Source organism: Colletotrichum graminicola, assembly GCF_000149035.1.
Source record: "Colletotrichum graminicola M1.001 genomic scaffold supercont1.37, whole genome shotgun sequence".
NCBI classification, from domain to species: domain Eukaryota; kingdom Fungi; phylum Ascomycota; class Sordariomycetes; order Glomerellales; family Glomerellaceae; genus Colletotrichum; species Colletotrichum graminicola.
In genome coordinates this window covers 380,949-401,779 of record NW_007361041.1, presented here as the reverse complement: position 1 = coordinate 401,779, position 20,831 = coordinate 380,949, and the positions used below count along the sequence as shown (strand labels likewise).

Below are 20,831 nucleotides of genomic sequence, written 5' to 3'. Positions count from 1 at the left end.
TGGCCCTGTGACTGCAATTACATCGCCCAGTCACAGAAGAGTACGGGCTATCAATCATCTTTGACCACAAGTGACGCAATTTGATCGCGCTACGGGGCCGAGTTTTGGCTGAAAACAGGCATCGGAGTGACACTGGTATTCACCATCATGAAGTAACGAGAACGCCGGTATGCTTACAATTCTGCCTATATTGTCTAGACTTAAAGTCCGTCACCTCTCAATATCTCCCAAGCTTATTTTACTGCTGACGACGCAATAAGCACATTAACTCAACATTGACTAAAAGCTGTTGAAGCCATGTAATAGAGATACTGTTTGTTGGTGAATTGATAAGCTTAAGTAAAGGCCGCCGCTGGCAGAAGCTCTGAAAGCACGATATGAAGCCATAAGCCCTAGTGCATCTTTTATATCCTAGGTTTCTGGTTTTACTAAGGCACAATGTAGGGAGTTCAATCTGACAAAATGGCGCAACGTTACTAAACGTACACAATCAGTTAATGGTCTTATGCAACCCTGCTGAGGACCTGGTCGAGTAAGTGTAATTAACCCAATGCTCCTCGTTAGGCAAGGGCTTTCCATCCCTGTAGGCCCAACGCTCTCTGCTCTCGGCGGTGGATGGTGGTACCGCATTCCAGTGTGCACTTCAGGGTTAGAACAGGCTCATGTTGAATGTCAAGCCGGGAACTTCTTTCAGCTGATACTTTAGTGATAGAATTAGCTTGGGTCCACTGTCAGATTGGTGACTTGCGACCCACAGAAGTCTCCCCATGCTTTTGTATGATGGTATATTCCAGTATTACTGGCCTATCTCATCGGCTTTACCTGAACCTTCGACCACAATGCGGCTTGGCGGAGAGCTCCAGGTTCATCACCGCTTTACATCAACCGTACTGCCACTCAAAACAAGGTAAAACCTGATGCAGGATCCACCCGTGACTTCATTGTAGTATTTTGTGGTTTTTGTAACCAATGATGTCCCGAAACGCAATCTTCTTACAGTGTCGCGTCTCCCGCACCATTGAAGAAGGTCTCATTGAGAAGACTTAGCATCACCTTGACACCCTCCCATTGTTCTGCTGCACTGCCTTCAATCTGATGTGCTGGCAGGATAAATCCACAGTCCCCAGTGTCTCGAAGCTCAATCAGATAAGACCAGGCTGCTTTACCAACAGCATAGGCATAATCAAAACTCCCGCCTGTTGTGGGATACAAGGTCGCGCAGCTTGGGCCGTAGGTGAAAGTGACACCCTCGACTTCCCTTATGGCATCCGAGGTGATCTGTGCTAGCGAGATGTGTTGCCCCAAGGTAGGAATATAGTAGGTACAGTTGAAACCAACCGGTGCAAGGAAAAGCTGACTGTAACTGTGCCAGTCAATGTAAAGCTTAAGCCCACTACTATCTCGCAGTTGATCTACTAGCTTGCGGAGGCCCTGTATCTCCGGGGTATCTGCTGGTTCAACGCCTTTGTATGTTTGTGAACACGGGTCCGCGGACGCACCAAGTGGGTTGGCATCCCACTTATATGGCCAGTTTCGGTTGATGTCTCTTCCATAACAAGTTGAGTTAGTTTCCTGTGGAGGCGGTTGACGATTTTTTCTCCACAATCGTTCGGTGGTTTGGGTGTACACAAATCCTTTACCTCGATTAGTCGGGTTCTCCTAAGGATTTTATGACATCTACGTGCCATCAGGGTTTACGATTGGAAAGACCCAAAAGTCATATTTATCCACAAATCCGGTCGTGGCGTTGTCGATACCATAGCCTTGTATCAACTGAAGAGAAAGATACTCAAGAACCTATTTAAGGGTTTCGGTCAGCTGGGTGCAGACAAAATATCGCGTTCTGCGACCTACAGGAGCAACAATCCACTCCCTTGCATGGACCGTTCCGTGCCACAAGACGGCTGGTTGACCGGGGCCATTAGCGCCCCAAATGTGAATGCCAAATATTTCTCTTCCTTCATGAGAAGTCCCCGAAGATACAAGCTTTGAATTATTGGGGAACCTTTCGTACAAGGCTTTGAAATATGCCTTGTGGTCTTCGTATGGGTGATAGCTTTTGTACCAGGACAGATCATTGACTTGTCTCTTCCACATATCGTTCGCAGCGGACTCTGCAGAAATCGAACTGGATAAGTCGCTGTGCATGACGTGATAATTCAGGTTGAGTTTCATGAATGCGTCAATCTGGTCAGGCGAAACCGCGATATCGATATGCATGTTTCTGACTGTGTTCCATTCGTCGAATTTTATGGTTTCTAGCTTTTGCTGCACGAAAGCCATTTTGGTACCGGTCTTAACTCGAAAGACTTGGTACCCGTCATAAGACAAAGAAGCGCCGACAGCCACCAAAGACGCGGCCGCTATGCTCAGTGAAATGAGCTTCATTATTGACACGCTTGATGGCTGGGAAAATTGTGCTGAAAATGCATTCAGTTCTGTGTTGGTAGTGATCCTTCCGTACTTATCATTAACACTTGGAGACTGTAACATCCCATCACCTGCACCATAATTATGATTCAAAATCGAACCTGATTTCATCTGATGGTATAGCCTTGAAGCCTCAACCCCTCAGTTGTCGAGAGAGGGGAATAGAACATTCCACTCCCTGGTTAAACTCTCGCCTTCCGATTCGATTTTAGACAGCTCTTAGTGAGCTTGGCAAGCTTGGCATAGGTGCCTTATTGACAGTGCCCCATCACCATTCCATAAGACAACGTAATTTTCCTGCAGTCTCATCTGCAAGGCTAGTTTCTCTGATAGATATCCAATGTTAGATATTCATCTCTTTTTAACTGTTGTACGAGGTCCAAAAGTCTATCATTTTGATTAATACCTAAGGTTGTCGTTGCCGAACTAACCGTTTGCCTCGGACTACTTGATACAATCCCGCCATTCACTTATCAAAGTAAGATGCTGAAGTCGGTACCAGAGACTAGGTAAGTGATGTTGTATCGTGATGATGGGTGCCCATGGCAATGCGGTAACCTGCTCTAGCCTCTGCGTATGATGACTGTTATCCGTGAAGCTCGTGATGTGATTGAGTGGACTTCTTAATGTAGTTCCTAATATTGAGTGGTTCAAACAACTCCAATATGTGTTTTTGATGAGATTCCGATACTCCTAATACCCATTTAGTTGGTATGACTTTCACAGGTATGGGATACTTTTCGACGTTGGACAAGAACAACGTTGAACAGTACCAAGTGTGAGCAGTCAAGAGCCTCAGTGAAGAAAAGAAAGGAAAATACAGGTGTGTAGTAAGGATAAGAGCCAAACAGACGCATTCCTACACATCGTACGCCCAATTAGTAATCGTGTTTCAGTAGAAGCTACTAAGGAATCCGAAAATAGCAATAGAACTGCTGTCTGTGTCGGGGAGGTACTCCGTAGTTTGGATAAAATGGTTGCTAGGTATTAGGGTGGGGTGGCAAGTGGGGGGGAAGACATCGAGAAGGTAGAGGAGAGCCAGTGGTGGGGGCAACAGTGACTCGGCACATGTGGTACCGAGACAGACCAGAAGAGTTCTCTCCTCATGATTTAAGGATCAGGGCTAATTAGCACAGGCCGCCGTCCTTTGCCGCACTTAATACGACGGTTGTCAGGGGCACGTGCTGCTGTCTTGGATGTCGTGGATGTGCAGCGAAGCCTTATGAGGAGTTTAGGGGTCTGATCATGGACGAGCGTAAGTAATGGCTTCCTCATGCTCTCTCTTTTCCTTGAGAGCCAGAGTTGGGCATGCACAATACAACAACGACAAGCCCTGGATCTTGAAATTTGGCTGGTTTTTTTTTTTTTCCTTCTTTTTCCCCCCCTCTCTTCCTTATGGTTGAAGGTGTCCACTTGATGAAGCCTGGGATAAGCCTGGTTTCTGACTGGATGCACTAAATGTCACGGGCCAGCCCAGGTCTATTGCCCCCCAAGTAGAAAGGCCGACCGGCCCAGGGATAAGGCACCCAAAGATTTTTCACGATGCCCTCATTTGGGAAAGTGGATCTTGATTGTGGCGCACACACACGCCCACAGATAGAAATAGTTTGTAGACACCTTATCTTTGTTGCCTCTCCCTTTGGTGCACGTCGACTGTGAGATGGCCAAGGGGTTTTTTCTTTCTTTTCTTTTGGCCTCCCCCTAATGACGCTTGCCAAATCTTGATATCCGTGACCCGCCCTCCCGGTCCTTTGTTCCCTTTTTGCTTACCGGTATCCGTAATCTGACACCGAATATTTGCCCCGCTTCCATTCATCTTATATCCGCACGCCGCTGTTTCGCTGGGGGCGGGCACAACAAACCATCCGCCGTACAGACCAAGAGGAGCCGAGCCGAGTCGAGTCGAGACGGGCCAGATGAGACCAGTAGCGCATCCGCTGCCGCCATCGAGCAGCCTCCCGCCCTTGCGGACCTTGGACCGGCTCTCTGAAGCCGACATCACGTCTGCCCTGCACAGCCTATCCATGATTTATTGCTCGTTGCCCGTCTCGGTCGCCTTCCAGCTCACGCCCGAAACACAAAAGCCCGCTCATCATGACACGTCCCTAGCTGACTCGGGTTACGTATCCGAGACGGAAGATGATCACGAAGAGATCGACGGTCTCGACCATCACGTGGCCGCCCTTAAAGTTGACGCGTTCGAGCGTAGCTTCGCGGAGCGCTGGCTGACGGGCTTCATTGCTCGAGCCGAAACCCTTTATTGCTTCGAGTCCGACGAGGCATGCCAGCACGCCCTTGACCAGGCTTCCTGCGTGCTCGAGTCTTTTTTCGCTGTTCCCAAAGACGATGACGACCAGAACGGCCAGAACCAGGATTATGCGCGCAAATTCGCCTTTGATCTCGTTCTTCCGGGTTCCGACACGTTGCGGGCCAGCGTTCCCGTCACAGTGCGGCTCAACGATCGGTTGGCGGGCACAAACTCCGCAGACCCCGACGACGTTGGTCTCCAAAGCTGGGGCGCCTCGATCCTCTTCTCGGAGATCATGTGTGCTTCGCCCGCGTGCTTCGGCCTGGCGCAGCCTGGACTCGGCCCCTCCCCTCGCGTTATCGAACTAGGCGCAGGTACCGGACTTGTCAGCCTGGTGCTCGGGGGTATGCTGCCGCATCTGGGGGCCACAAGTCCGACCATTGTCGCGACCGATTATCACCCGGCGGTGCTCGAGAACCTGCGGTCCAACGTGTTGCTCAATTTCCCAGCTTCCGAGGTGAAACACATGCAGACCGCAGCTCTTGACTGGTCTGCGCCTGTGTTGGAAGCGCCTTTGGATGTTCCTGCAGACATCATTATTGCAACGGACGTCATCTACGCTCCTGAGCATGCAGTATGGTTGCGCGACTGCGCGGCTCGCTTGCTGGCAACAAATGGTGTCTTTTGGCTTATGGTAACTGTTCGTCGGAACGGCCGCTTCAACGGCGTCAGCGACAGCGTGGAGGCCGCGTTCATGGAAACCCATGACCCCGCACGGGCAGACGGGAAAAGACTCACGATTGTTCAGTCTGAGGAACTAGAGAAGCGCACCGGTGTTGGGCGTGGTGACGAGAGTGGATACAAGCTTCTTGAGATCCGCTGGGCATGATACGGCGTTTAAAGGGCATTAGACACAAGACATAAACATGAAGGTTCATGGCATCGGTTTAGCATGAGATACGAGACACGATGGTAAAATATACCTACATTAGAGTAGATTATACATAGAGGCGACGTAGATTAGTTACATATCCCGGCAAAAGGTAAAATGCAACTGCCAGCATTGCAGTGTCACCTACACCCGTGTCCACTTCAGCCCTTCCTTGCGACCTAATCGAGGTAAAAGTAGGATAGACAACAGAATGGTTTTGTTTGTTTTCTTCCATTACCCGGCTGGCCTGGATTTGGGAGACTGTACACTAACAGAAGTCGGCAGGAGTCGACAGAACAGGGAGCGATCCTCATCGGTACCAGGCCTCCAACATAGCAAAAAAAAAAAAAAAAAAGACGGAAGAAACAAACGGACGGAAAAGGGGGGGTGGAATGGGGGTTCGGAAAAGAAATAAAAATAGCCCCCCCGGGGAAGCTGGGGGTGGACGCCGAGCCAAGGACGCGAACGCGTCTCAGACGCGCCGATGTCTTTCAGAGACAACTTTCCAGCAGGATCTCCTCCACAACCCAAACCATCCAGCCAGCCATCTGTGTATATCTTCATTTTGTCGCCGCTGTCATGCCTCGAGGAAGATGTCTGGCCAAGCTTGCCGAGCAAGGTATGAAATTTCTTCGTACCATTCACGTTGCTTTGAGAAGCGATAATTACTTCTTGCACAGCTTGATAAAAGTTGATGCACTGTATCAATATCCGATGTTGACGTCAGCCACCTAAAGCAGATTTTCCCTACGACGCCATCAAGAAGATCCTCGCACATTCCCTCGATCCCGATACAGCACTTGTGACCCTCACCGTCCTCGTCAAAGGCGCACGCGAGGACATCTCGGAGTGGGATGTTCAGGAACACCGGCCAGCTCTTCTCTTTGATTACTGGGCGAGCTTCAAAGGCAGGACCCGTCAAGACGTCCTCGGTATCGGAGAGCTGTATCACCCCTTTAAATTCTTGCGACACCGTCGCGTCCGAGGCCAATGGCAGGTGCTCGTTCAGTGGCTCGGATACTCAACCGAGGGAGAGGATGCGTCTTGGGAGCCGGTCATCAAGATGCGCACTGACGGACCCGGTGTCCTGGCCGACTATTGCGGATATGTGGATGACGAGAGTACGAAGGCAGCTCTCCTAGGGCCGATTGCCCTCACAGACGGCACTGGGGACCTCGTATCTGCCAATGAAGACTCCAAACCGTCTGTCAGGACTCCTGTGCCTACTAAGCAAACAACGAAGCGCAAGAGAGGGAGTCTAGCCGAGCAGTCCGAACCTGTTGGTGACAAGCGCCGACGATGTAAGTATTCATGCAGGTGCCTAAACATTGCACAGCTGCTAATAAAATCCCATAGCCTCCAGGTATGACTCGACGTCCGCAATCAAGTCACCCGCCCCCAAACCGTCTGCTTCGAAGAGAAGACAATCCCACGTCCCTCCTGACGCCTCGATCCCGCCCCAAATGACACCGAAATCGCCCACCTCCACCAAGACGCAAGAGAAGCTTCCCGTGAACGCCACTGCCAGTGTCGCACCCTCACCCGCTCCGTCGCAACCTCAATCGAGACGCAAAAGCTCTCGAGCAGCTTCTGTGGCAACTCCCGGTGCCCCAGCACCACAACGTCTTAGCCCCGCCGATGTCCCCCGGACGATGCTGTGGTTCATGGACGACTTCACGGTCGGCGATATGCAAAAGGTCTGCCGCTTTATCGACGAGCACTGCACGGGGAAACTCCGCCTTCCTCTCTACAGCGGCGGCGATTGGGACGGCAAGACTGCCAGTGGAAGGTGGGAAGACGTCTTCATGGTGAGCCCACTTGGTCGCCTGGGTCGATACGATAACGAGGATGAAAAGGAGGATTGATACCGATGTTGGATAAGGCCGTGAACGGGACAGGATCGGTTCGTGGTACCGAGGTAGTTGCTCAGTGCGTTACAGTCTCGGCTGGGGTGTCCACGATGATGGTACGGCGGCACAGCTGGTGGTCCTTTACCGCTGCACCCTCCCATGAGCAGGGAACCTCGAACAAGCAATGCTTGGGACATCTTGGGTACCTACTATGAGTTATGACGCATTATATCCATCCTGTCGTTCGACTGCCTGTTCGAAGTGCAACTTCATGTCTTCCCTTTAAAGCTGCTCCATACCAGGCATGATGCCGTTTCAACGGGGTGGTGGCAGTAATGTCCAAATCAGCCAGACATTGATCGACTTCGAGGCAGAAACTGCGCGTCAGATGTCGATCAAAGCGTTCTGCCTTTGCTCATAAGATCAGTGGAGCAGGCGTTCCCGCCATCACAAGTTTGTTTACTCCCAAACAGTCATGTTTGACACTTCGGTTTATTCAAAGCTGTTTGGCAACGGGATCTCCCTTCACCTGACGGCAATTTCCGGTCGGAGGTATGAGGAGAATTGGTGCATTCTCTTCAGCCAAGCCATTTGGCCGGGTCTCGCACCGTATCAACATCGTCTTAATGTACCTGTCGCTCCTGTGCCTGATGGGCGGATACGAGTGGATGTACCGGACCGTCGGCAACACACTCGGACTCATCCCGGCTTGCGGCTATCCGCATACTAGGTTGGAAATTTTTGGGCATGTAGTCTCGAAGGTTGCACCATTAGAATAACTCGGGGCAGCTGTGAATAACCAGTCCGTCCCTCTCTTCGAGGAGGCGACATGTCCAGCCCCTCCAAACATTCACTTCCTGTATCACTGACCCATCAACTTATTTAAAATGCACCGATCTCTTGATAACATTGCTCCCTGAACCCTTTCCCACCAACCTCGATAATAATACAATCACGGTCAATGGACTCAACACAGTATATGGCGGCATTCTACGCACCTAGTCCGCCTCAAAGGCCTCATAAGCCACTAGGAAAGGTTGCTTTCATAGGAACAGGAGGTACCATTTCATCCGAAGGTCATGACAAGTACGACCTCCTCGACTACAACGCGGATGGAGGACGTCGTAAACGCCACGATGCTCAATATATCATCGATAAGACCGGCATCCCTGCCCTTGCCGACGTCGAGGTTATAAACATTGGGCCTATCGACAGCACCGAGATCAGCACCAATCACTGGCATATACTGGCTGATATATGCTGCGTTCTGGCCGATGATCCCGAGATTCGCGGTATTGTGATTGGGCACGGAACAGCAAGCCTAGAAGAGACTGCGTGGATTCTGTTCCTAGTCCTGAATTTGAAGATACGGATCGTTATCACTGGGTCTGTGCGCCCTTTGACTGGTATTTCTTCGGATGCGACGGCCAATCTTACTGCCGCTTTTCGTGTAGCCGCTCACCCGGTCCTTCCAAATGAACCTGCCGGGGTGTTAGTTGTGGCCAACGACGAAATTCATTCTCCCCGCTATGTTACCAAAACTCACACCCTTCGACTTGGCACCTTCAATTCACCTTGGTTGGGTCCCATCGGTTACGTTGATGGCGAGGATGTTAACATGGTCTCGAGGCAGGCAAGCCCAGCCAGCGGCCAGTTCCATCGCAGGATGCTAATTGGCGGCCTCCCACGCGTCGACATCGTATATAGCTACGTCAGCGCGGATGGAACCGCTATCAAGGCATTTGTCGCAGCTGGTGCAAAGGGTCTCGTCTCTGCCGGGTTTGGACCCGGTCTGGGAACCAGGCAAGAAACCCTTGCATTAGAAGAGGCGATTTCTGAGGGCGTGGTTGTGGTACAGTCTTCGAGACTTGGAGCGGGGAAGGTTGTGGACAGCCAATGCCATAGAAAGCTTGGTATCATTGCAGGGAACGATCTCAATCCGCAAAAAGCCAGGATTCTGCTTTCTCTCTGTCTCTCTCGCGGAGACGATCAGAAAACGATTGAGAGAGTGTTTGGTTGCGTTTAGTTCGAATTGATTTGGGCTCTATTTATCAATCTACATCACGCACCTTGGGTACATGCACAACAGGTAGAAAATGGTCATTATCGTTAGACAGACACCACTTACACTGAAATCCTTGCCTACCGTGTAGTCTGCCAAACGTTGTCTACTTAGTAAGCATAGTGGCGATTCTTTCTATGTTCCGAATGCTCAATATTGATGTCAATTATTTGAATCGTCATACACCCAGTATACCGTAATGCTTCTAAGGCATCATCCACTGTAAAGTTTTAGTATTGCGTTCTGCTCATAAAGTAGTGCCCGCTATTTCTTTTGTGAGGGAATTCAGAATGCAATAACTAGTGAGTTAGTGGCTATGATACAAAGTAAAGGGAAAACAATACCCACGATCAAAGTGTGATGTTTTCTACACGTCTCGAACATGGCATGAAACCGACTTAAGGAGGAAATGCACAAGTAGTGACACGGTTTTACAAACAAACCGCAATGAGACACGTGCAAACTCATTTGGTCAAGGCGGAGAGATAGCTTCAAGGAGGTATGGGGACCTTGTAGAGCGGGAAGATTGACTAGCAATCCCTGCGGAATGAGTAGCAACTTGAAATACAACTGGGGCCAAATCCGGTTTGTCAACTCAGTGGCTCAGGGATTTTATGCTACACTGAACTGCACCGGAGACCCGGTCTCCGTCTCCAGGGCCCTGGAATTGGGCCGGCTGGCCCCCTTGCTTTAGCATCTTGTCCCCGATAATTCGGTTCATCCGAGCGATGTTTCCATGGAGCGGCGGCTCAAGGTTTCTGGGGTTGTGTTTCAATCTCTACATCAACTAGCCATGCTCCCAAATGATGTGATAAACGTAAAATTAAATATCTACATCTGGCGGCACATATGGTGTTCAGCTTAGGCCGAAATCTCCGGATGACAGGTATGGTGTTACTTTCTATTTATCCAGAATTGATAGAAGTACTGTTCTCAGATGTTTAACCACTTTTCCGTCGCCTGATATCAAATGGCGGCTGATCCCTGTCCGCAGTTCAATGACTTCATATCATACGTTGTTCCCCTTTTCTTCAACCTCGATATTCCTTTCTCCATCTTGACTTTGGGACTTGGTGTCTTTGGCCCCTCCCCCCTGGTCCGACTGCCCCTTCTCTTGAGAATCTGGTTCAGCAGGCATCAACTCTGGCTTTCTCGTCCTCATCTCTCTTCGCAACAGCTCAATCTCAATCACTATACGTCCATCACCATCGAACTTCTTTTGTAAGCAATCTCCATCGCAGTCGAAATACAGACCCCAAATACCACCTTCTTCCAGAACTGCACAGAAGCCTTCCCATCCACACAATGTAACTCGTCGGTCTTGACGAGTGCATTCCCACGGCCCAGTCAGATTTCCATCCGCTGCCGCCCGATTCCCAAAGCGAAGTTGGTAGCTAACCGGATCTACGAATATCCAGTTCATGATTGGCGCTTCATGTGTGATTGTGCTAACCAAGCCTGAGAACCGAGACTCCGGATAAGGGAGGTAGTATCCCTCAAAAGGATGGCCGAATGGGACATCGTGGGCGGTGCCAGTGTCTACAAACAACTGGAATATTAATGCCGTTAGATTGACAACCCATCCTAGAAATGTACACAGCAATTCATAGCTTACTCTATCACCGGATAGCACTACTTGACGACCTTCGAGATAAGGGCTGAATTGAGAGGATTTGGGGCAGTGAACGACGAGATTGTTCTTTCGGCTCCGATGCTCTTCTCGACGCGACTTCGCCATGGAAGCTTTGATGCCTTCGGACGCCCCTACAGCGGTACCGAAACTGATCAGGAGAGAAAGGACCATTTCCACGTCGACAAGGAATGGCACAACTCGAACGTACGAGGCACAAGTAAGACTGTAAGAGATCTGTATCCCCAAACCTGCTTGAATCAATGCGGCCCAGGGAGTGGAGAAGTTGATAACCCGAAAGTGACGACCAACACCAGACTGCATATCTCTTTTTGCTCTATAGTATGGTTTGTGATAAGTGTTAGTAATCAAAACAACAGCCCATCAAGGGGGGAAAAGGAAGACAACTGTAGTGGCGACGGTCTCAGAAGCACGTGCACATTTGGTTCCAAGCCAACTTCATTGCGCGGATTGTTTCAGGCCTCGAAACCCCGGAAACTCATAAAGATTGACAGCCATCGACTGATCTTTGTGAACCTTGTTGGCAGGCCTCGAACAATCGGCATGCCGTGGTTTCGTCCAAAGATGCACGACGCAATTCCCATGCCGGTCCCTGATCCGATGGTTGAAACTCTCCGGTACATGGGTCGTGACATGGTTCAAGTGGATGCAGGACCCTTGCCGATGCTCCTCTGAGAACACCCTGAGACGCGCAAGAGCCCCGGTACACCCCACAAACGTTCTATCGACTCACCCAAATCGTACCATGCCATGCCACTTTTCAGATGTTGTGGAAACACGTACGGTACACCGCATGAACTGATCTCACTGGTCGACACGTTCTGGCCAGAATTGACAAAGCACAACGCAATATACAATCCGAGCGGCTAGTTTCAATATCGGACGATGCCGGATTGTTCTTCGGACTAATCACCACTCTGTAACAAACTGCATGGACGGAGGAGGGTGTTAGCATCAAATAACTATACCGGGCTCTGTCGGCGGTGTTCGGAAAGGAAGCTTAAAGCTCACCATGTTCCCACTCCAAGATGGCAAACCAGACTGCATCTCAATCTCAAAAAACACAGAGCACCAAGACACCTGAACGGAACGAATCAGTGGGAGCAGGTTCCCCCATCGCCACCATATCACCAAAAACCGAGTCTCAGCAGCCGCAGCCACCACCAATCCCCAAGAGACCGAATCACGCCCCTCGATCTTCAAGTAATACCTCGTCAAAGCGTGTTTCTATTACACCAAAACCAGCAGATTCTCCAGCTCATTCCACACCCACCGACGAATCCTCTGCTGCACCAGGAGTCCTCAGAAGATCTCTTTCTTTCAAGATCCCAATTCGAGTCGCAACAGACAACTTTCCGCCTGCCAATCGTTCTCGCGCGCAATCCCTGCCTCACCAACAACCGCAAGAACTTCACACCCTTGCTCATAAACGCCGCAGCTCAAACCGAGGTTCTCTTTCATCAATCGGTGAATATCGACCCACGCCAAATCTCGATAAATCTCCAGCCCAAAGTCAATCGCCCGAGTCTCTTTCGGAACAGTTTTTGAAAGAACGTGGACTTCTCAATTCTGAGCCGGTTGACGAAGCAAGTTCACCCGAAGAATTACAGCATTCTTTGCAAGATCAAGTCTTCAAATATCTAACCACCATGTCTTCCAAGTACGACTCCATAAGTTTAATTTCACCCCATCAACCGGCTAACGTGCATAACCTTATAGCGCGAAATCAGCAACGACAGCCGAGGAGCAGTCTCGTGCCCCGGCTTACCCTACTTCATACCCACCAGCCAACACTGGATCGAGGGGAAACATGCAAACTTCAGGCCTCCCCGTTCCGATGCCGAACCTCTCCGGCAATGCAAACGGCCCAGTCGGTAAATCTACCTCCCTTAAACCGCATCCTTTGCTTGTCACTGACATGTACTACCAGGCAACCTCCTCAAGGGCCCGGTTGACGAAAATGGCAAGTTGACGAGCGCAGCTCTCATGGTAGGCATCAAGTTGGACCTTGAAGCCGAAGTTCATTTGACTGCGCGTGTCCGTGGTGACATTCTTGTTGGTCTTTATTAAGCAAACAACAATCTCTGCATCCGAGTGTTTCCTATGGAAGGTGAATTCCCAGGTGCCATGAAGTGGCTCAGGTATCAAGGTGCATCCCCAACAGCCGGGAAGAAAGTCAATTGAGCGAGTGTTAAGATGGGTTTAGCTGAAGCATAGGAGTCAAGTTACGGAATTTCACATCTGGTCGCAACGCATATGTATGGGGACAAAAAGTAGATGTATACCAATGTAGATCGACAAGCTTGATTTCATGTAATTCGGCAATAGTGTATACAATGTATAGCAAACCAAGATATTGTGATATCTTTAGGGAATTTTCAATCAGTGGCGTTGACTCATAACTGCTCGGACTGAACTTCAGGGCATGGCTCTGACATTGGTACTGGCTGTCAATTATTTCCAGTCAGAATCATAGCTCGCCTATATGATGTTCTAAGTTATCAAAGTTATATATAACAGCCTTCGCACCGCTACCTTGATAATCTCCTATTGCGCTGTAACCCTAGGCTACCCATTGTATAAAGCGGTCATACACGTATACTACTGTACATCTGTGGCAGTCATAACTGGTAGTGGCTACACGACGCTATGATATATCCAGTTTTACTTTGTATCTGTTGGAATATAGATAGTCATGTGACTGCTAGCTAGATATATATATCTAGCCGGCTAGCAAACAGATGTATCTGATTTTTCCCTTCTTTACTAATTAATTTTACAAGCACTGTTTTTACCTACGTTATAACTATATTACTATAGGTTAATTTATTCCTATAATACTAATACTAATTAGTAGTTAACTTTATAGTTACTACTATAGCAGTAAGGATTATTAGAAGAGGCCTATAATACTTTACTTATTAACTATAACTTAGTCTAAAGTACTAAGTGCTACCTAGCCTAAAGACTATTAATACCTAGGATCTTATAATACCTAGTAAATAACCCTTTAAGCCCTACGTCTGTTATATAAACAACTACTACTATTAACTTTGTTGCCTTTAGAGAAGTCCCCTTTTACCTCTACTAAGCAGAGCCTACTACTTATTTAACCCCTTTAATTCTCTAAGGGCTGCCAGATTCAGCTTCTTCAGACCTCTAACCTAGCGGCCAAGCGGGTGACAAAAAAAGATGCACTCAGTAAAGTTGACTTAAGGTGACTTGTGCCTAAGGAATCAACCAAATGTTACTGGGCTAGATTACTAAAGACTACTTGCATATCCTAAATTGTAGAGCATAGGTACCTGAAATGGGCCCTGCACTTTTGTGAGTGCCTCTTTTTTTGTCACCCGCCTGGCGGCCTATTACAGCCCATCGCAGGCCTGGCCCATCAAGCCCATCACTAGCCCAGCTGCTAACTAATTACAAGTGTAGCAGCCTATCTAACAGACAATATAGGGATATAGGATACAGGATATAGGGGATAGGAGGTATTTAGAGGCAGCTTTCACAACACATAAAAGTTGCTAGTATTAGGATATAGATAGTTATGTGACTGCTAGCTAGATATATATATCCAGCCGGCCAGCAAACAGATGTATTTAATTTTTCCCTTCTTTACTAATTAATTCAACAAGCACTGTTTTCACCTACGTCGTGACTATATTGCTATGGATCAATTTATCCCTATGATACCAACAGTATCCTGGCTTAATAGAACATATATTTCTTAGATATTATCAGCAGTCAAAGTTCACCACAGGAACATTCTGTTGTAAACTTAACTAGAGCTTAATGAAGGGGAAACACAAATTCGAACACGTTAACTCTAAGCAATAACACTTGTGCATGTATTCCCGAAATCGGAAGATATTACCAGGATAAGTCATGACAGATTACCTCAGCTTCAACCACATCCTCATTTAATACTTATAAATTGTGAAAAAATAACTAGCTTGTCTGACCCATTAATATCATAGCTCCTTTCGTAGGACTCGTCAATCCTTCTTTCGCGGAATTCTTCTCTTCCTTTAAGGAAGGTTCTGTGGGGCGTAGCTCTGGTCAGGGCTGACAACTTGGCCATTACTGAGCTGCTTGTCGGTGTAGGCGGGCCAGACAATTAGCTTCTGGTCAGTGACCGAGAGTGTGGTGAAGCCAGCATTGTCACCGAATTGGCCGCTCCAGCCGGAGGTGACAGTGTAGACTCCACACTTGGCGTTGGAGGGGGCCCGGCTGGCAGGAGAACCAGTGGTGGTGAACTTGCAAGCAGTTGGGTCCGTCGTGTGAGTGTTAATGGTGAAGCTGTAGTCGCAAGCTGTATTCTCTGGATTGCATGTGCGGACGAAACTCTCAATCGTCCATTCGGCGACACCGTAAGCCATCATAGATTTGACCTCCCGCTTGGCGATGGGAGAGCCAGAGACGGCAGTCGCGGCAGCCAGAACGGGTAGGAAGATGTTGGTGATCTGCATCTTGAAGTATGTGGTCAATGTTAACGAGAAATAATAGCTTTGGGGATTTCGATAATAGTGTTTACGGAATCGTTTATAGTGTGTTAAGGTATAAAGGACTGGCATCCCGAACCTTGAGGGGAATGTATGACTTAAGTAGTCATAGAACTAATGCCAAGGATCATTTAACCACATAGACGAATATTAGGTAGAAAAGTATAACTGGGTGTAAGCAATTCCATAGTCATCGAATTGTCAATAGGGTAACGTTACTATCGTATCGCGAGTTACCTTGTCGATGATCCACGAACGTTCCCTTCGCCACTGCCCAGCGCTCTGCACATCCCTCCCATCGTTCCGGCACCCCACCACATGCCTACAATTACAGCTATTAATTGATCTCGGTATACCTGGACATGACATTATAAGGTATGTATATGCATTCATTGCCAAACTTGTGGTACAGTTTCCCCGATCGCCAGATTGCTTGCTGCTAATATTTCGCAATCGTTATGTCATTACACCTCGAACAGCAGTTTTCCTCCCTTGACCTGAGAGTTTACGACTCCTGGCCCCAGGCTTGTCAGGTCTTAGTTTTGTTGGCGAAATACAAAGTACAGGAATGGATAGTCAGCGAGACGTTTTCAATAATCCTCCAATGATCTCTGTGCTACTTCTCGTATTCAAGGTCGCGTGCGCTCTGTTTTCTGGGGCGGTGGACATAAACTATAAGCGCATGACGCAACCCCAGCATTAATACGAGCGCTAAATGCCAGTGCCAATTAATCATAGCAAGTCATAACTACAAGTTTCAATCTGCTTGCGGGGAACCGATGCATCCAACATCTCCTCGGTCCGCCGCCATGCCACTCCTGCTGATCTGATCTGCGTGAAAATAGATTGATATTTACTAGTGCTTCCACAAACGCTAAGTTTAGTTCACGGTGTTGCCCGAGAGTTAGTCTAGTTGATTGATGTCAGGCTCTTCGCTCGGGCGATCCTCCCCAGTTTTCTTTGCCTGCCATTCAATGGGTCTTAGCAGGTGCTCGTATACCTGTGTAAGGTGTTGGGCCAACCACGAACCACTCCATGATGATCAGCAGGGAGCAGATTTTGTGATTGGCCAGGGTATGCTCACTATAATGTTTGAATATTCCGATTTTCGTTGCATACAGGTGAGGTAATTGCTTGCGTCGCTTGTGGCCCGTGGGAACATGCCCGGGGACGAATAGGGTATAAGGCAATACGACAGGCACAGTATTGTTCTGTTAAAACTTACAACCCAAGGCCATAATCTCAGCCGCCAATTAGTTCATACCAGATTCGTTGCTGCCCCCACCATCTGCGGCATGTTACGAGAGTCGTCCTGTCGCCCTTGGATACGAGTATGAGCGTGGGCTTCGGTTCGAAACTGAAGCCGGACTGTCAGCCATGTATTGGATCTTCTCGGGCATGAAGGCGTCTTTGAAACTGGACATCTTCTGACAAATAGCAAGTATACAAGCTTGTTCTAAATTTGAGATGAGAACATAAGTATAGACATTGATTTTGTTTGTCTCGAGCTAGAAACCATTACAGACCGTTGAGAGCGGCGGGCATCGGGCGTTCTCCTAATATGATGCCGGGAAATAAACAACATAGCCTCATCCGGGAGCCAAACAGTTCCAAGTCGCCCAATCTCCTAACAATCTCAGGGATCGAGATACCGGCGTTGCAGTCGCAGTAATAACCTTCCATGAATCAGTACGACATATGCATGCGTCCCACGAATCCTCGTGCATTATTCCTTCAACAACCTCTTTACGCAGCCAACACGTAGCCGTCCTTGTGTCGGTCACATAGTTGAAAGCTGTGATCATATGCACACCCTCTTCTCGCAAACGTTTTGCATAATCGAATCCATCCCCTTCTTCATCGTCTCGGAGGAGGCCCAGGAGATCAAGCTTTCTTGAGCCGACCATGGCCATGTTAATGAACATAACATTGAAATGAGGAGCTCTGGTGAGCTTCTCAACGAACTTCGGAAATGAAATGCTGCATTCTAGGATTTCGCCCGGATTTACCAATGTGCTTGGAGGAGTGACGATCCCGAAAGGCAAGAGGCGTCGCCAGAGGCTGAGCAACGTGGTGAACTCGGCTTTCCATGGACTCAAGCTGATTTTGCGTTGCTGGTAGGACGTTTTAAGGTCATTCGGATGAAGTACTAACTTCCGGGGAGAACGTGCAGTTGTCGTGATGCTGCCCTCACAGATGCTTGCAAGCACGTCTGCAAGCCAGTGCGCTGGATATCCAACCTCATGCAGACGGACCACAATCCTGAAAAATGCAGTCAAATTTAGCGGAGCATGAACTGGGCTATCACTCCACAGGGGGCGAGGATAGGGAATGCAGATCTTGAGCAAGTGAGAGTGCAGCCATTTTTCCAGAGCAGGGCGTGTCATGAGACGGGACAATGGCGTTTTCTTGGAGCCAGAACGAGACCAAATGAAGTAGTCTTCGGTCATAAACTGATTACCGATCATCTTCGCAATAGGGTTTGAAATGACCCCGCCAGTTTCTTTCTCTTTTACCAGCCCGAAGTGATCGGCCACCTGCTTGGCGTCGTACATGAGTATATACTCTGTCAGAAACTGATCGTGTGTTTCGAACATGGGTGGATTGAGCAGGTTATTGAATCTTAGATTTGACGGTCTGTCCTCACGAAGAAGAGGGCCACCATACAGGAGGGCGGCTAAAGGTCCACCGACGTAGTCCCTAGATCCACAAAGTCATTAGTTGGGACGCCTTAGTATGGTAGTGCAGTCCTATAGTCAACTTACGGGATATTGCTCATGTGAATCCTGTCATATTGCCGCGGAAACTTAGTTGCATCGATAGCCCCAACCTTTAGGGGCTTCTGAGAGCGATGCCCGAAGCCGTCGTACCGTATTCGCTCCAGTGTATCGGCCATCTCACCAGCGATTGCCTCGATTTGTACATGCTGCAGGAGTGTCATAGTCGCGGTAGCAAGGGTCTCGAAGAACCCATCGAGACTTTCCAGCACGTCTCCATCCTCCGGTTTAGGCCTTGCAGGGTTGTAGATACTCTGCATGAGCTGTGCGGGGTCCAACTCAATTGATGGAGTGAACTTCCTGGGAGGGGCACTGGTATCAAGCACATCATCGCGGCGGGCCTCATAGTCCATATCCAGAAGTGTTGGATTCGTCTTCCAATGGGAGTCAATGTAGCCTTCCAGGATCTGCTTGGCACCTTGAACATTGGATCGAAAAGCGTCAAGCAAGGGTCGTAGTGCTGGCTCTCGTCGTCCGATAAAGACATCTCCTGCGAAGAGAACCCCGAGTTCACGGAATTCTTTGGTACTGTCCTTGAGCGCTGTCTCGCCAAAAAAGTACTTTTCGACGGTGATGCATCCGCAAGAAGTTGTTTAGCACAGCTGGCCGCAAGTTTTTGAGAGCATAGTCGTCTGCAAGAGGCTGAATCCATTGCTTTAGCTTCTTGATGATCTTGTTTCGGGTGTCTCTGGGAATGAAGAATATCTCGAGAACATCTCCTTCTCCCTCGAGCTCATCAATCACCGACTTGACGTGTTCCTCTAGTTTCTCTGCAACAAACGCAGGGACAACTGCAGAGGAGTAGATATAGCTCATGACGGTAAGAGCATCTTCGATGCGTGGCATTTTCGCGCACCTCATGATAGCATACCGGATGACCATGTCAAGGATAACAAGAGTTCTTGCTAACGCAGTAGCGTTGATGTCCAAAATGGTGAAATGGGCTTTGTTGAACAGCCTGTTTTCTCCTTGGCTCAGGCCACTGAGACCCAGGAAAACCATTGTGGCAAACAAATGCCGAGCATCACCGCTGCCACAAAGCAGGAAAGACACGTCCCCGCGAGGTCCCACAGCATGCCACAATGGCTCATCCCATAGAGGGTATGCCGTATCGTGGCCCACAGCATAGTACTCAGGGCGGTCTTGTCTTCTCAGAGGTCAGTCGAGGTCTCGAATGTCAACGTTTGAGGAACTTACAGTTGGCCCTTATATAGAGGTAGGCGGTCCAGAACTTGTTGTCGTAGCTCGCCCTTGCTGGACATGCTTGAAATCTTATGCATATCCTCCAACGTCGCTCGCATCGCATGTGCAGAGCTATCGTCGTGAAGGGAAGTCACCGACTTCTCAGCATCATCAAAGGAAAGAGAAAAGAGATGGCACTTGGCCATTCGTGTATAGAGCTTCTGTTTCTTTGGGCTAGAGTCAGGCTCTTCGGCAGACAAAGATAAAGCCTTTTCTATGTTGTCCAATGCAGTACTATAATCACCCTGCTCGAACTTGATGGCAGATATATTGGACCATGGGGCCGGGTCCTTGGGAGCTAAGGAAGCGGCTTCTCTGTACGCTTTCTCCGCTGCCGGGGAGTCATCATAGATGCAAACACTAGCAATTAAGGGATCAAAATACCTTCAGCAAACAATCCTCGGCGATAGAAGCCGTTTCCACGCTCCCTGGCCGCTGTCGATTCTTGTAACTCATTCGGAGACGGCATTTTGGGGGCTATGTAAGTAATTCAATATCGCGTGCCTCAATGTGTCGCGGGTTAATAGATCAATTGTGACGAATGAGAATGAGGCACTAGAAGACAAAAGTTGATCCACAATTGCCGTGCTGCAATTGTGGCTTATATCACCTTGTGACACACCCCCTCAGATCTGCTACCATACGTTGTGGCACTCTTTAAACCTTCTGATCGGGTACATCTCGCCGAAATCTAGGTGGTAAATCTCCTGCAGTCTGTCTAGAGGACTTTGACGGGAATCAAACCCGTAGGGTAACATTGTCTTGTGATGCCTTACAGCACGCTTAAACCATTCAGGCACAGAGTCAGGGTTAAGTAGAGCTGGGCTTATAACTGTGACGAATGAGAATGAGGCACTAGAAGACAAAAGTGGATCCACAATTGCCGCGCTGCAATTATGGCTTATATCACCTTGTGACATCAATAAACAAGTTTGCACCATTACGCGTTCTCCAAGTTGTTGTTTCGCAAGAAATGGCAGTGCATGAGCCTCTTGACCGCCTGAATCTGACTAATCATGTTGTCAACGAATCATGTTAGGGACTGTCTATTTCCTCCAACTAATATCCGTACCTGCCAGGCCTATCTACAAGGGGCAATATTAGTCCGCTGGCGTCTGTGCTCAACATCCACCGT

The 20,831-nt window shown here is 48.8% G+C and overlaps 9 protein-coding genes across 9 annotated transcripts; 4 read left to right on the top strand and 5 right to left on the bottom strand.

The window, feature by feature from the left end:
- Positions 1–993: 993 nt before the first annotated feature.
- GLRG_08270 (zinc carboxypeptidase) lies at positions 994–2,388 on the bottom strand (the record flags this gene model as incomplete). The annotated part of the gene is made up of 3 exons (XM_008098955.1): positions 994–1,363; positions 1,682–1,797; positions 1,855–2,388. 3 exons carry the CDS (start codon positions 2,386–2,388, stop codon positions 994–996), a joined length of 1,020 nt encoding a protein of 339 aa, XP_008097146.1.
- A 1,958-nt stretch (positions 2,389–4,346) lies between these two features.
- On the top strand, positions 4,347–5,567 carry GLRG_08269 (methyltransferase domain-containing protein; the record flags this gene model as incomplete). The annotated part of the gene is made up of 1 exon (XM_008098954.1): positions 4,347–5,567. The coding sequence occupies one exon, from the start codon at positions 4,347–4,349 to the stop codon at positions 5,565–5,567; it is 1,221 nt and encodes a 406-aa protein (XP_008097145.1).
- A 621-nt stretch (positions 5,568–6,188) lies between these two features.
- GLRG_08268 (uncharacterized protein) lies at positions 6,189–7,474 on the top strand (the record flags this gene model as incomplete). Its single annotated transcript, XM_008098953.1, has 3 exons — positions 6,189–6,228; positions 6,347–6,910; positions 6,966–7,474. 3 exons carry the CDS (start codon positions 6,189–6,191, stop codon positions 7,472–7,474), a joined length of 1,113 nt encoding a protein of 370 aa, XP_008097144.1.
- A 946-nt stretch (positions 7,475–8,420) lies between these two features.
- Positions 8,421–9,485, top strand: GLRG_08267 (asparaginase; the record flags this gene model as incomplete). The annotated part of the gene is made up of 1 exon (XM_008098952.1): positions 8,421–9,485. The coding sequence occupies one exon, from the start codon at positions 8,421–8,423 to the stop codon at positions 9,483–9,485; it is 1,065 nt and encodes a 354-aa protein (XP_008097143.1).
- Positions 9,486–10,530: 1,045 nt separating this feature from the next.
- GLRG_08266 (uncharacterized protein) lies at positions 10,531–11,475 on the bottom strand (the record flags this gene model as incomplete). The annotated part of the gene is made up of 2 exons (XM_008098951.1): positions 10,531–11,070; positions 11,137–11,475. The coding sequence occupies 2 exons, from the start codon at positions 11,473–11,475 to the stop codon at positions 10,531–10,533; spliced, it is 879 nt and encodes a 292-aa protein (XP_008097142.1).
- A 152-nt stretch (positions 11,476–11,627) lies between these two features.
- Positions 11,628–11,807, bottom strand: GLRG_08265 (uncharacterized protein; the record flags this gene model as incomplete). The annotated part of the gene is made up of 1 exon (XM_008098950.1): positions 11,628–11,807. The coding sequence occupies one exon, from the start codon at positions 11,805–11,807 to the stop codon at positions 11,628–11,630; it is 180 nt and encodes a 59-aa protein (XP_008097141.1).
- Positions 11,808–12,821: 1,014 nt separating this feature from the next.
- Positions 12,822–13,242, top strand: GLRG_08264 (uncharacterized protein; the record flags this gene model as incomplete). Its single annotated transcript, XM_008098949.1, has 3 exons — positions 12,822–12,832; positions 12,892–13,046; positions 13,103–13,242. The coding sequence occupies 3 exons, from the start codon at positions 12,822–12,824 to the stop codon at positions 13,240–13,242; spliced, it is 306 nt and encodes a 101-aa protein (XP_008097140.1).
- Positions 13,243–15,203: 1,961 nt separating this feature from the next.
- Positions 15,204–15,644, bottom strand: GLRG_08263 (uncharacterized protein; the record flags this gene model as incomplete). Its single annotated transcript, XM_008098948.1, has 1 exon — positions 15,204–15,644. The coding sequence occupies one exon, from the start codon at positions 15,642–15,644 to the stop codon at positions 15,204–15,206; it is 441 nt and encodes a 146-aa protein (XP_008097139.1).
- Positions 15,645–17,195: 1,551 nt separating this feature from the next.
- Positions 17,196–20,165, bottom strand: GLRG_08262 (tetratricopeptide; the record flags this gene model as incomplete). Its single annotated transcript, XM_008098947.1, has 6 exons — positions 17,196–17,353; positions 17,428–18,377; positions 18,443–18,999; positions 19,055–19,601; positions 19,652–20,027; positions 20,081–20,165. The coding sequence occupies 6 exons, from the start codon at positions 20,163–20,165 to the stop codon at positions 17,196–17,198; spliced, it is 2,673 nt and encodes an 890-aa protein (XP_008097138.1).
- Positions 20,166–20,831: the final 666 nt, after the last annotated feature.